We start from the raw sequence: 13,559 nt of genomic DNA, 5'->3' as shown, positions 1-13,559 counted from the left end.
TATACAAAAGCACGTGCAACAAAACTGCATTATTATTCTGCAAAGTACAGTGCGGCATGCAATGAAATGTAACCTTATGCGTTCAATGATGCTTAATACCTAACATCTAAAGTAAACCTTTGTACTAACATACACGCAACACAGGCTGAAAGGCCCGACAGCTTAGCATGTCACTACAGCTTTTTGGTTGAAAAGAAATGTCTTATTTCTGCAGAAATCACTGTGGTATCTCTGTGTAATAACGGAGCCCCCCAAAAAGATCAGGTTCCCACTCAGCTGATGTGAACCATTTTGGTTCTAAAGTGAAAGGCACTTTATAATGTAAGTTGTTGTATTCCGTGAATGGGCCACATCCCAGTGAATACAATGTCTGCGGGATTTAAGTATGTTTAATTTTGGTTTACGATGTATTATTCCCAAACTGTGGGGCACCAAGCTTTTCCATTGAAAGAGTTAATGCACTCAATTGCTATCCTCGTGGTTATGAGCTAACTGTAGCCTCTGCTTGCCCATGAATATACCAGGTAAGGTTAGTTGCTCTTTACCTGAAGTATCCCATTCTTGATCGGGGAAAAGAATAGGCATGATTAATAAAATAATCCTTACATTTGATATAATAATAATTTGATATCGCACCTCATCACGTTTTCAAGATGTCTCAAAGCGCTTCACGGAAGATACTGTAAAGTGAATTGACTGTATATTTTGTGGGCGAAATACAGCAGCTGATTCGCAGAGCAGTGTCCAAATTATTATTACTATTTTTTTTGAAGGGATTATTATCCCCGGAAAAAGCGATTCGCAAATCGACTAACAACTGGGTTCCTACTTACTGCTAGACTGCTGCGAGGAGAGTGCTCTAACCCATACGCTACAGGACTCCACAAAGATAGCAATTGAGCGCATAATTAGATCTGTGGACGTGCAGCTTCTGTTTAACACTCTAGAAGCCACACAGGATCCACAGCTTGGTTGGTCCCCAGGCTGGAGAACAGTGGTAAAGTAATACGTTACAAAGACCATGCGATTAAGTAAAAGGAAAGTTAGAATGAAAAAGTTTGTGATTAAGACTGACCTTAAGTGCAGACCAAAACTGCCGCTGAAAGAACAGGTAAGGAGCAGAGTTCTTGTTTTCTAGCAAACTGAATATAAAAGTACAAACAAAAGTTAGTGACTCACTCTTAAAAAAAATTAAGATTGAGAATTGTGTCTTAATTATGTCCTTTAAGTGCTTAATCCAATTTTTGTTGCCAGCCGGGTGTGACACATGCAGAAACTCATCACCATTCTTAAGAGTCTCCAAACCAAACTGAGATTTCCATGCATCCCACCTACTGTGCTTTATGAAATTTGAAACCCAAGTTCTAACAATAACCTCCCCAACCACACCCCCCCACCCCCCCTCACACATACACGTACCAAACACGACAGGCATACATACTTTTTTGGGTAAAGTGGTATGAACATATCTTCGTCCAGCACTCTCCTTATTTTTAAGACGATGGCCTTCAGCAAAGACTGTGGAGAAAATTTAGGAGAATCTTTAATTATTAATAAACAAGTTTAAAACCAAATCAAAACCACCCTTAGATTTTAACTCCACTTTAGGCTGCACCAAGATAATAGAATAAGGACATAAGTTGAGAGTCGCAAAGAGGAATTTAAGGACAAAAGTGTTTTTTTTTAAATCAAAGGGTAAGTAACAGGTTGTCAGCAAGGCTGGTTGAGGCCAAGTTGCTGAACTCATTTAAAACAATGCTGTGATGGGTGGATGCTAGGGCGGGTGTTCTGGAAGGACGAGATCAAATGGGCCGAAGGGCCTTCTTCATCCAAACCAGAAATGTGTTCCTCCTGTTTTCACAAATGTTATGTGCATCTACATGTAGAAATATGACTTCAGAGGCCAGAAATTCCTTGTTTTAGTTTTTAGACCAATTACATCTCAAACATGTGATAAGGTGCTGTATCAAATTCAAGTATTATTATTAATAATACAAGGAGCAATGTATTAAAATTCTTACATTTAAGAAAATTCGTAAATGGAAGGTGGTTATTTTTAACTAAAAATCTAGCTTCCAAATTAACACTGAATTAAAAGAATTTAACAACTCAACTTCTTCACTAACGTCTGTCAGCAAAGGAAGTCTGACATAATTTCCAATGTTTGGTCTGCACGTGACTCAAGTCCCACACGATGTTGTTGACTCTTAATGGCCCTTGAAGCAGTCGAGAAAGCCACTTAATCAGGGGAATCAACGATGGGCAACAAATAGCATCGCCCTCATCCCAAGTTGAATTTTGGAAATAAAAATCTACTAGAAACAGGTATGGTGAATAATAATAATAATTCCTCGTATTTGATATAGCACCTTATCGCATCATCAAGACGTCTCAAAGAGCTGTGTATTTTGTGGGCGAAATCCAGCAGCTAATTGCACACAGCAGTGTCCCACAAAAATCGTGGATTTCTGTGACCAAATTAATATTTAAATTTTTTTAAAAAAAAGTATTACCCCCGGAAAAGTGATCCGCCAATCGTCTAACAACTGGATTCCTGCTTTCTATTGGGTAAACAGAGGCGGGTGGAGTAGGGAAACTTGCCTAAGAATAGCGCCCTGCCCAGGAAAATCATAAAAATTGAATAAAAATGATAAATACCTGTGTGTATTTATTTTCTCCATTTACAACCGAAGGATATCCTTCAATTAGCTTCTGCATTAATACAACTAATCGCGACGTCTGAGAGGATGACAAGGGATCCCAAACATTTTCTGCAAGAACTAGGAGTTAAATACAAAGTGTGATTTGATTAAAATGGACAAAACAAGGCATGTTAATCCTACTTTATTGTACGTCTGTTTTGTTAAAAAGAGAGTCCAGATTTAAACAAAACCCTTTTTTCTCTACAAATAAAACATAAAAGCTATCATCAAAATAAAAGCAAACAACATATTTTTTTCTTTCAGATGTAGTTTTACTGCATTTTGTTTGGCTTTCTCAACTACCCTATATCCTGACCATTTAGTAGAACGTGCAAAGATTCTTTCCAGCTTCAAATGTAAAGCTTTCTGTGAATTCTTTCTGGGTCTTTTGTTTTGGGGGATTGGAAATCCAGCAGAACCATACAGGTAACATTCTCTGATCCAGACCAAAGGTATTTCAAATCAATTACCTGTCAACTTTGGTAATACCACCTTTTCGACAATTGCGGGTAACAGGTAAGTGTCAACATCATCCTGTTGTGGATCTTTCCCCTCTTCACATCCATAAAAGAGTAAAGACTCAAACCAAAGCATACTTTCAAAGTCACGACAATTTGCCTATCAAAAAAACATAAAAATTGGTTCATAGAGCAAGCATTTTGTCATTGCAGTAAAATACAGATGTTAGCAATTAGTAAACTAACGTTACTATATTCTTCTCCAAAACAGACATTTGTATTTCAAAGCAAATAGATTTTACCCTCTGGGACATGTCTAGTTATCTCAACAAATAAAGGTGCGGTGGTCTCAATAAATAACACAAAACATTGCACACACAGCTGTAAGTTCCAGCAAAATTTTGCATTTACTTCTTCTGAAGGTGTCTAACTCCTTCCCACCCCCACCCACCCTCTCCTAGGATGCAGTTCCAAAGGCATTGACTGCAAGAGGTTGTAGTGAGATTGTAAAGTGAGCTCAAGGAGCACTTTATACAGAGGCCACTCCTCCCAATCCTTTCTTACTCCTTCCAAGCACAATACATTTATTTTCATAAGCAATCAGACAAAACACTGACAGATTTCCACATTGGTGGAACAAAGCATAGTATGACTCGTACAAAAAAAAGAGGATTTTGATTTGTTTGTGCTTTTTCTGCTTTGCTTTGCTCCTCCCTACATCTGTGACCTGCTACTTCCATACCGGCCTGTCAGCTCCCTCCGCTCAGCGGACTGTGGCCTGCTCTGCGTCCCCCTGCCCAGCCGGCCCCAACATCGGCGGTTGGGCTTTCAGCCTCTCTGGCCACAACACTTTGAAACTCCAACCCAGTCTCTTGGCCTTGCCCCTCCTTACCTCCTCTGTCTGAAGACCTTCCTCTTTGTCTGATCCCTTCGGTCACCCTTCTATCCCTACCCTCCCTGCTCTTCACCCCTCCTGATCCCAAAACCCCCAGCTCGGGTGCAAATCCTCGACAATACAGCGCCTTGGGATTTCCTCCTGACGTAACAGGTAATTTTACATTCACGTTTACGTAAATGCAATTTGTTGTTTGTTGTTATTGCTCCTCCCCGCCATCTCGTACCATTCACTGATCAAAAATATCGTTCGGAGACCAGTTCTCAAATCTCTGCTGCTCTGCATTCGACCACAAGAAGATCCCTGAGAGAAGTTTGGGATAACTCATGCTCTCTTAGTTTCCAACAATTCCTGTGGAAAAATCATCTCACCTCTTACTTGCTGCTCCCAGCAGAAATCTCCCCCCAGCTTGGTAACTTGCCACTTGAGAAAACATAGATGTAAACTCCCATCCCACTGCTCTACTGCACAATGGACTGATAAATACCCTCCTCTCTCCAGCAGTATTTCTAAAGCGATCTCCAGCTCTCACCTCAAAAGGATTCCATATAATGAGTTGTAATCGAATCAGAGGATTAAGCAGTTTGGGGAGGCACAGACCGATGTAGGCATCCTTATAATGAGTGTAATACAATTCCCGCCAGCATTCAAAGCGGGATTTGATGCAGTCAAGTGTGCAGAAATCTTCTAAGACATCTTCAAACACTTTCCTGGATTCATTTACAATTCGATCTGCGAAGAGAGATTTCTCTTTACCATTCTAACATTCATTTCAGCCCATGGCTTTAACTTACAGAACAGCAATCTGACCACGAGGTTTAAAACGGTATGAATTACCAGTTGAATTACTTTAGATGGCCCACGAAGGAATCAAATTCAATGGTCAACAGAATGTTGCCGGTAATGCTAGCAAACTGGGTGCTGGTTCTGCATCCTAATGTACAACAGTAATATGCATTTATACAGCACCCTTCACACGGGATAACATCTGAGCACTGAACAATGTAGACAGTACATGGTGTCCTTTCTCTGAATGAAATTGCTTTAGTGAATGAAATTGCTCCTTGTTGGAGGAAGGGGGAAAGAGAAGTTGTACGTACAATGTTTTAAATAAAATCCTGCATCATTTAAAGATTTGTGCATTTTCATCTTTCAACAGAAGGTAATTTGTTGACGAAAGGTGAAAATGCATAAATGCTCCTGCAAATCTGGAATGCAGTCTGAAAGGGTGGTGGAAGCAGATTTGATAGTAGCTTTCAAAATGGAATTGGATAGGTACTTAAAAAGGAAAAAAAAACTGCAGGGCTATGGGGAGTGGGACTAGTTAGATAGCTCTTTTGAAGAGCCAGCACAGGCACCATGGACCGAATGGCCTCCTTCTGCACTGTAAGATTCTATGATTCTATAATCTCTGTATTTTGGAAGTCAGGACTTTCACAAATCTTTGATGGCCTGCTGTCTAAATGTAGGATGACATTAATTTTAGTTTAAAAGAAGGGAAAGGAACTGTAGAAGATGACAATGTCGATTTAGCCGCAAAAAGTTTTTTTTTTACTTTCAACCGTCACCGTTAAACATTCTCTTAATTTGACTTTTGAACAAATACAAATTTTATTGCAAATGTTAAAAAATTCAATAAATATTTGGAATTGTGATACCTCTTTCCATATTAAAGCTGGTGATGTCGGTGGACGTTTCTTCATCATCACTTGACAGTCCTTCGTGATGTTCAGACATCTTTCCTGCTTGCTCTCTGGCCAATCTCCGACGTGCTCTAGTTTACAGAACCACACAGTTAAATGCATGTTAATCTCACCACTTAATTCACCCGTTTCCATGTTAAACTCTCAAAAATATGGATCATCTGAAAATAAAACCAGCAGGGCAGATAACCATAATAATCCTTGCATTTGATATAGCGCCTTATCAACGTTTCAAAGTGCTTCATAGAACATATTGTAAAGTGAATTGATTGTGCATTTTGTGGGCGAAACGCAGCAGCCAATTGCACATAGCAATTTGAGTGATCTTTTTTTGGAAGGGATTGTTACCCCCGGAAAGCGATCCGCCAATCGACTAACAACCAGTTTCCTACTTACTAATAATCATAATAATCCTTGCATTTGATATAGTGCTTTTCACGTCTTCGCGACGTCTCAAAGAGCTTCACAGAATAGACTGTGAAGTGAATTGACTATATTTGTGGGTGAATCGCGGCAGCCAATTGCGCACAGCAGTGGCCCACAAGCAGTCGTGGATTAAAAATGACCAATTTATCTTTGTTTTGGAGGGATTATTATTAGGTGTGTGGAGTAAGGAAACTTGCCCAAGGTTTCGCCCTGCCGGAAATTGAACCCAGGTGTCTCGCTTGCAAAGCGAGTGCTCTAACCACTGAACTACACGACTCCACTGCTCGGTAAGCAGAGGCGTGTGGAGTAAGGAAACTTGCCTAAGGTTTCGCTGCGCCCGTGGATTATCCTCTCGCTTGCGAGGCGAGTGCTCTAGCCAATATGCAACAGGACTCCACTATATAGGGCTCCCTTCATAATTGAGCCACAGAACAATTTACTTCAAACACATCGTATTTAAATCAAACCTGCGGGCCTCCCTCTCTGCTATCCGCCTCTGTTTTGCATTCTCTTGAAATAAAGCTCGGTCACGACCGAATGCATCCTGGCCCGTTGCCATAACTTGTTTGCCTGCAAATATAAAGTGGATCGAATTGCTACACGTTTTTTTTTTGTCGAGAAAAAAAAACGTATATAAACGTGTCAAGTTACTGACATCAATCAATTATAATTTGCATTCGTTCCCGCCCGAAACCATAAGCTCAATACCTGGACTCACTCAGGGAAAGTCTGTGATTTGGGATGGTCCCGTTAAAAAAAAAGGATAATTTTCACCCGTGATAGATAAACTTAACAGGGACCAGCCAGGAAACCGTAAGGGAATCTTTTCTGTTTTAATAAACTGACTTAATGATGGAAAAATAAACGAACTGCCCCCTCCGAATAGATCTTTGCGAGACTTAAAATGGGGAAATGCTATAAAAACCCATTGCTCTTATTTTGTTGGGGGGGGAGGTGGGGGGGAGTGCGGGGCAGAGGGAAAGAGGGTGACAGCAGAGAATGGGGCAGCAACAATGAGAATTTGAAAGCACAACTACTAATGTTTTGTTTCCTCGGCTTGAAATGGCAACGGGGAAAAGTTTCAACATGGAAGTACGCAGCTGTTGTATTAATCAAAATATCAAGTCAGGAAAGGAGTCTTTGTACTGCGGCATTTCTGTGCTGAAGCTGTTCGGGCAGCAGGAGGACGTGGGGGGAGTGGGGGGGCAAACAGTATTTCTTTGGGTTGAAATCCTAACCTGATAGAAACAGGGAATAACTGAAGGGTCAAACGAATCCTTACAGGGCCAAAACCAAAATCAAGCAATTCAGATCTTAAGATTAAAAAGACTGCCGAGTGAAGTATATTTTTGAAAAGAATATAAAAAATCCCAAATTGGACCACAATTTAAAAATAATCTTTAAAGGTATTTAAAAAAATTAGAACGGGTGATGTTGCGGTGAAGATGTTGATCTTCAAAGGAACCGATCTAAACACCACCCCACTCCCCCCCATGAATAGTTTCCACGACCTATATTTCTTCCACTTACCCTACCCGTAACTAAACAGTCAAAAGATTTCTGACACCATAATCAAACTGTTTTACATTAGCAAGTACAAGCCAGATTCTCTGCTGGATTGTGAGTGTTTTTTTATTTAAAAAAAAACATTTTTTTTATTAAGCTCACAGAAGTATTACAACTGAACAAGGCTGTTCAATGAAAAATAAAAACCTTCAAGATGGACTGACTTGAATGGCTTGAATATTCCGACGATTCATCTTTAATATCATCTTGCCGTCTCTGGACAAACCGGGTAGCCCGCTGTTTCAGCAGCTGGTGCATGGCGGATTCAAGGTCGTTAACCAGGGGCACCTGAAAAATATAACATACTACGTAATACCCAGGCTCTTTACTTAGGCCCCGGCTCTGTGCTCAGTATACCATGGGTATAGATAGTTTTAACCCCCAACTTAGTCCCGACAAACCTTCAACTAACATCGCCAAAGGAATGACTGTGAAGGAAAATTAAATGTGGTTAAGAATGCTACTTCAGCACATCTAATGCGTGTGTCAGTGCACTGGATTTAATTACTTTACACAATTCTATTAAAATACATCAGGAAAATCTGCAAGGTTATCTATATCTATATATCTTTTGTTTTTGATCTGACACATGCGGAAACCCATCACCGTGCTTAACCAAAACTGAGAATTCCATACATCCCACCTACACATGGAAATCCCAGAGATAGACTGTTGGAATGGAACGCGCACTCTCTCCCCGGAGGGATGCATCCTGCTCACCTAATTCCGGAGAATTATTTATCTATTTATTTACAGGGCATAAGAGCGACCAAAATCAGCACTTATTCCAACCCTTCTCACGCCAGGATTTTCAAATGTTATTTTAGCTTGTATAAAAAGGTATCAGAATTTTTTTTAAAAAAAGTGGAAAATAACTTACAGTGAGGGCAATTCTTTGAAAATGTTCCTTCTTTGAAAATTGTAGCTACACAACTCTCCAAAAGGAGCTGCTGCACAGGTATCTAGCAACCCTGATGACAATTTGTGTATATTTAAAGCCATGATTCAATGATGGTGTTGTGCTGTAATGCACCGTCTGAAACCTAGTAATATTATCATGAACATTTTCTAAGCATAAAACAGGTCAAAAATGTTCTCTAACATGGATCGCTAAAGCCAACTTCACCCACCCAATGTTAGTTCAACTCTTAATTTGGAACCTGTTTGCAAATTGACTGCAGAAGATGGAATCTTCTGAGGGTGGAGGATACAGAGTGGAGGCAGGAAAATAACCCTGCTTTAGTCCATAAGATCTGCCTCATGACTATATTAACCATTTCTGAAAATAAATTATTTTAATCTGGATCCCTGGTTATGAAACTGCTGTGTTGGGAGAAAATCATATTGCAAGATGGTCTCATTAGAACATAAGACCAAGGTCCATCAAGTTTGCCTTCCACCATCCTGGCAGTTGCATATCATGTCCCGAACTATATACTGTATCCTAAGATATAATTTCCTAACAGAAATTATTACATTTATTCTTGAAGAATCAACACTTTCTGCTTCCACCGTCTCCCTAGGGAGCCTGTTCCATATGCTTACTACTCGCTCACGAAATAGCATTCCCGCAGATTTGTTCTAAATTTACGACCCCCCTTCAATCGCAGGCCGTGTCCTCTGGTTCTACTGTTCAGTAGAAGATAAAACAGCTATGATGCTGGGGGATAAGTTTGTTCTGATGGATAAACTCCGAACAGTAAAAATCCAGAGATAATATTTAATTTCCATGAAAAATGAATGCACTGAACCTTTTGGACACCCGCCCCACCCACACACAAATGACCCTGGGTCACCATTGAAGTCGCTCTAAATTCAAGATTAGTTTTACAAAAAGGGTTGGATAATTCACGATGCCCCAATTCATTCCAAACATATAATCCCTAAAATAAGATATCAGCGGTCTTGAATCAGTGATCTGACTGAATACATAACAGAAATGTCTCTATCGACAAAGGTGTACATTTTGTGTATACCAACAAAATATGCAAGGAGTGTAAAGAAACACTCTTAAGAGGAAGAATAGGTTAACAATACAAATTATGGATGACTTGCACTCCATTATTGATTTGTCCTTGGTGAGCTCAGCAGTCTTGCCAGCAGGACAATGGGGAATAGTTAAGAAACAAATAAAAACACTTGAGAGTGGCTGAAGACCAACGATGAATGAATAGGATTTACAATCAAGGTTTCCAATCAAACTGGCTTGATGGTAACCCGCTGAAAGGTTCTTTAGGCCTCAGACATGCAGTGATAAATTAGCGAGGCTGTTAGCTACTTGTATAGAGAACATATTGAACAGTACCTAGAGCTGAAATGCTTAGATTAATATGTGTGAAATCTAAAAACAGACTCTCCCTCTCTCCGTCCTTGAGCTGGAAGCAGAGAAATCTATGGAAGTGAGACTTTACAGGAAATTATGGCAATTTTAGGTATATCCAAATAACTAAAGAAATCTGATAATTTTACATGATCTGTTCACCTTCCCCTCCCTCTGCTCCCCACACTCATCCCCCCAAAACACACACCTTCTTCAACTCCCCCCACCCCACCTCGGATTCCAATTGGCTCTGTGAAGCTTTTGAAGTATCTTGCTGACGTGAGAGTCGCTATACAAATGTAAAATTGTTGTTTTCCTTACCCTATAAAAATGTTCTACTCAAAATATACCAGCCAGATACCTGGGCTGAACATACATACTGAAGGTGCAAGAAGCTTTAGTATTCTATTTAACAGGATTTCCGAAACCTTTCTTCTAAATGTGCACAAGCATTCAATTATTGAATTACATTACAGCTGAGACTACATTACAGAGATATAAGTGCACAATTGTGCAGGTATGGGATTCTCCGTTCATTCACCGATCAGGGAAATGTAATAAATACCTTTCTTTTTTTAAAAAAAGTAAACTTTTATGAATTCAAAATACTTTCAGGCTATCATAAAAATGAACTCAAATATTTTGAAGCATGTGGATAAAACAGAGGCAAGCTTTACTTCTCTGTGATTTCCAGGCTACAGCTGAGTAAACAGCGAAGGCAGCGAAAATAAGAACATAAGAATTTGCTCGGCGAAAGAAGACGAAGGTCCATCCAGTTCGCCTTCCACCCACCTGTCAGTCGCATGACACGTGGTGCCCCAAACTATATATCGTATCCCGAGATAATATTTACTAACAGAAATCTATCCAATTTGTTCGTGAAAGAATCAAAGGATATTGAAGGCCTGTCCTCTTGCTGTGTGTGGTTAGACTGGAGGCCTGACACAGAAGGTGTTTCGATCAGCCACAGGGAAGAGGTTGTGATCATTTGACACCAGGAGCTAAAGATAAGCTGACTGCAACAGGGCCCACTCAGGCGGGTGCACTGACGTCAGCTGGGACATAAGAAAATAAGAATTTGCTGGGCAAAAGAAGAACAAAGTCCATCCAGTTCGCCTTCCACCATCCTGGCAGTTGCTTGCACATGTGGTGTCCCAAACTATATAAGGTATCCCGAGATGTTATTTCCTAACAGAATTTGTTCTTGAAAAAACCAAAGGGACAAAATGGTGTCGCTGACCAATTAAATTTCTTGTTTGCAGTTATATCAACCAGTTTCAACATCAAAACTCAAGCTGTTATATCTCTTGGTGTCTGGTTCCTGACAATGATTAATGTGGGAACGGAATTTCACTCTCAAATGAATAACTGATTATTATAAAAACTGGTATTTTGAAATATGCAACTTAAAAATGATTGCTGGGGTGGGTTAACAAGGTCATAGAAGTAGTTCTTAGCAAAATTTTCTGTAAAGCTATTCGTGATCATAAAGCATCTTTCCAATGATGATGCAGTCTCCATGTGGTTTACGAATAGGATATTCCAAGAGTTTACTTTAGGAAATCTAGAATTTGTGCTGGAATATTTAATGGGAAATGTAGTGCAAATTAATGGACATTAAATGACCCATCTTCTTAGACTATATTAAGTCTATACTAGGAGATACAACGGACAATTCACTGTCACGGACATCAGAATAGTTCTCAAACTAATAAAAGCACTTGGTGATCATTTACTAAACACAACCAATATGTTTCCCTTTTGACAATGTTCACTTACAAATTACACAATCACTATACTTGTAATAAATCCTGTGAGGGGCTTTGAGATATTCTCCTGACAGGAAACACACTGGATCAAATGCAAAGCTTGTTCTTATTTATTACCTCACAGTCTCTAATTGGAGCTCAACAAGATGATTGATTGCAGGCCTGGCTGCCAGCGATCACTATTTAATGTCAATATGCCATCCAATTACTTTAATAGCTGAAACAATTACAATAACACTGCTGCCCGTTTCAATGAATGATCACATACAAATAGGAAACTTTATCCCATGTGAAAGAAAATTGCTCAAGGACTTGACGCCATGCTTACTCGGGTTATGCTCACTACATACTAGCTTTTGTTCTCAACCAGTCTTAGGCCTTATCTACATTGAAATCTAAGACTCTAGGGTCCCAATCTGTGGAAAGACTTAGATTCCCCATTCATATAGTACCTTATAGTGGGGCAGATTTCAAAGCAATCGGAGTTGGGTAGCACAGTAGTTATTTTTTTAGTCCCACTCCATTGAGGGAGTTAGGCCTTCAGCTCAAAACTTCAACTCTCCAATGGGCCAAGTGATGCTAAGCACTGAAGAGATCCTAAACCATCTCCGGTAACAAAGGATCCCTGTTATGAGGGATAAGAGTGATAAGAAGGGACAGGAGTGATGGGAAGGGGAAGGAAAACTTGCCCTTACGGGAGATCAATAGGTCACTGAGTACCAGTGCTCTGTTCTCCTGAAGGTTCCTGGCAGCTTTCTGTAGTGGAATACTCAGTATGCAATCTGTCTCCAGGCAGCACCATCTGTCAATAGGATTTGCCAAATGCCTTCTGTGGAGAGGATGAGGTTTCAATTGAGATTTTAAACATGTGGTGGTGGGGGGAGTGATTCTCTCGCCCTCTTATGGGATGACAGCAATTATTATTTGTATGTGAGGTTGAATCAATGAAGAATGATATACCTGTCCCAATTCTATACCACAATATCTTATCAATTTTCTATCTTTTGAATGGGTGGTAAGGCTGTTTTATTTGCAATTTCTGCTGTTCCCCACGTCAGATCTTGGGGCTGTTTCTTGAACCTCAAAAGAGTATCATTACCTCATTTGAATTTGGGTGGTCAATTACTCAAACCTTTATCTGTGGTTTATTAAAGGTACAAGAATCCTGATGCTGCCTTTCACTGCCTACATGTAAAGGGAGCTAACAGAGGCCGGCCTCCCATCAGGCTTGATTGGAGTCTGTGATAATTGAGCACCAGTATAAAACTGGGTGATTAGGAATGCGAGCGTGTGGAGAAGACGGATGTAGAGATAGCGCTTCCTTGTTCAAATAAATCTTTTTCTTTTTGTTAAAACTATTGTGCAAGTTTTGTTTTTCAGGCGTGATGAATCACGCCCTGCTACCGACCCAATTCGGCAAATGGTATTATCTTCAGTTAATGGTTCTAGTTGTTCATTGATCCTGTCAACTATTAAAACTCATTCAGTATCAATCTCGTAAAGCTCCCTCTTCAGTGTCTACAAAGCAAACCTGCAAGTACTTACCCCTGCACTAAAGGTTTCATTCAAGATGGCCTCCAGGCACAATTATTATATTTTTGGAAGAAAAATATTTCTACAGCAAAAAGGAATACATCACGTACGGAGTTCAAAGGAACATAGGAACAGAAGTGGGCCATTCAGCCGCTCGAGCCTGTTCCACCATTCTATTAGATCATGG

General features: G+C 40.0%; 1 protein-coding gene across 1 annotated transcript in view; it reads right to left on the bottom strand.

Annotated features, from left to right (window-relative positions):
- paxbp1 (PAX3 and PAX7 binding protein 1) overlaps positions 1–13,559 on the bottom strand; it is a 35,582-nt gene that overhangs the window by 4,965 nt on the left and 17,058 nt on the right. The window contains exons 9-16 of the mRNA XM_042333987.1: positions 7,915–8,038; positions 6,652–6,754; positions 5,714–5,829; positions 4,588–4,787; positions 3,173–3,320; positions 2,659–2,780; positions 1,442–1,518; positions 1,076–1,142 (exon numbers count right to left, since the gene is read on the bottom strand). Coding sequence (XP_042189921.1) covers positions 1,076–1,142; positions 1,442–1,518; positions 2,659–2,780; positions 3,173–3,320; positions 4,588–4,787; positions 5,714–5,829; positions 6,652–6,754; positions 7,915–8,038 — 957 coding nt within the window. The remainder of the gene's footprint in view (positions 1–1,075; positions 1,143–1,441; positions 1,519–2,658; positions 2,781–3,172; positions 3,321–4,587; positions 4,788–5,713; positions 5,830–6,651; positions 6,755–7,914; positions 8,039–13,559) is intronic.

The sequence above is a fragment of the Callorhinchus milii genome, unplaced genomic scaffold, assembly GCF_018977255.1.
Source record: "Callorhinchus milii isolate IMCB2004 unplaced genomic scaffold, IMCB_Cmil_1.0 Scaffold4, whole genome shotgun sequence".
NCBI classification, from domain to species: domain Eukaryota; kingdom Metazoa; phylum Chordata; class Chondrichthyes; order Chimaeriformes; family Callorhinchidae; genus Callorhinchus; species Callorhinchus milii.
The sequence above is the reverse complement of the archived record's forward strand: the minus strand, read 5'-3'. Positions and strand labels throughout refer to the sequence as shown.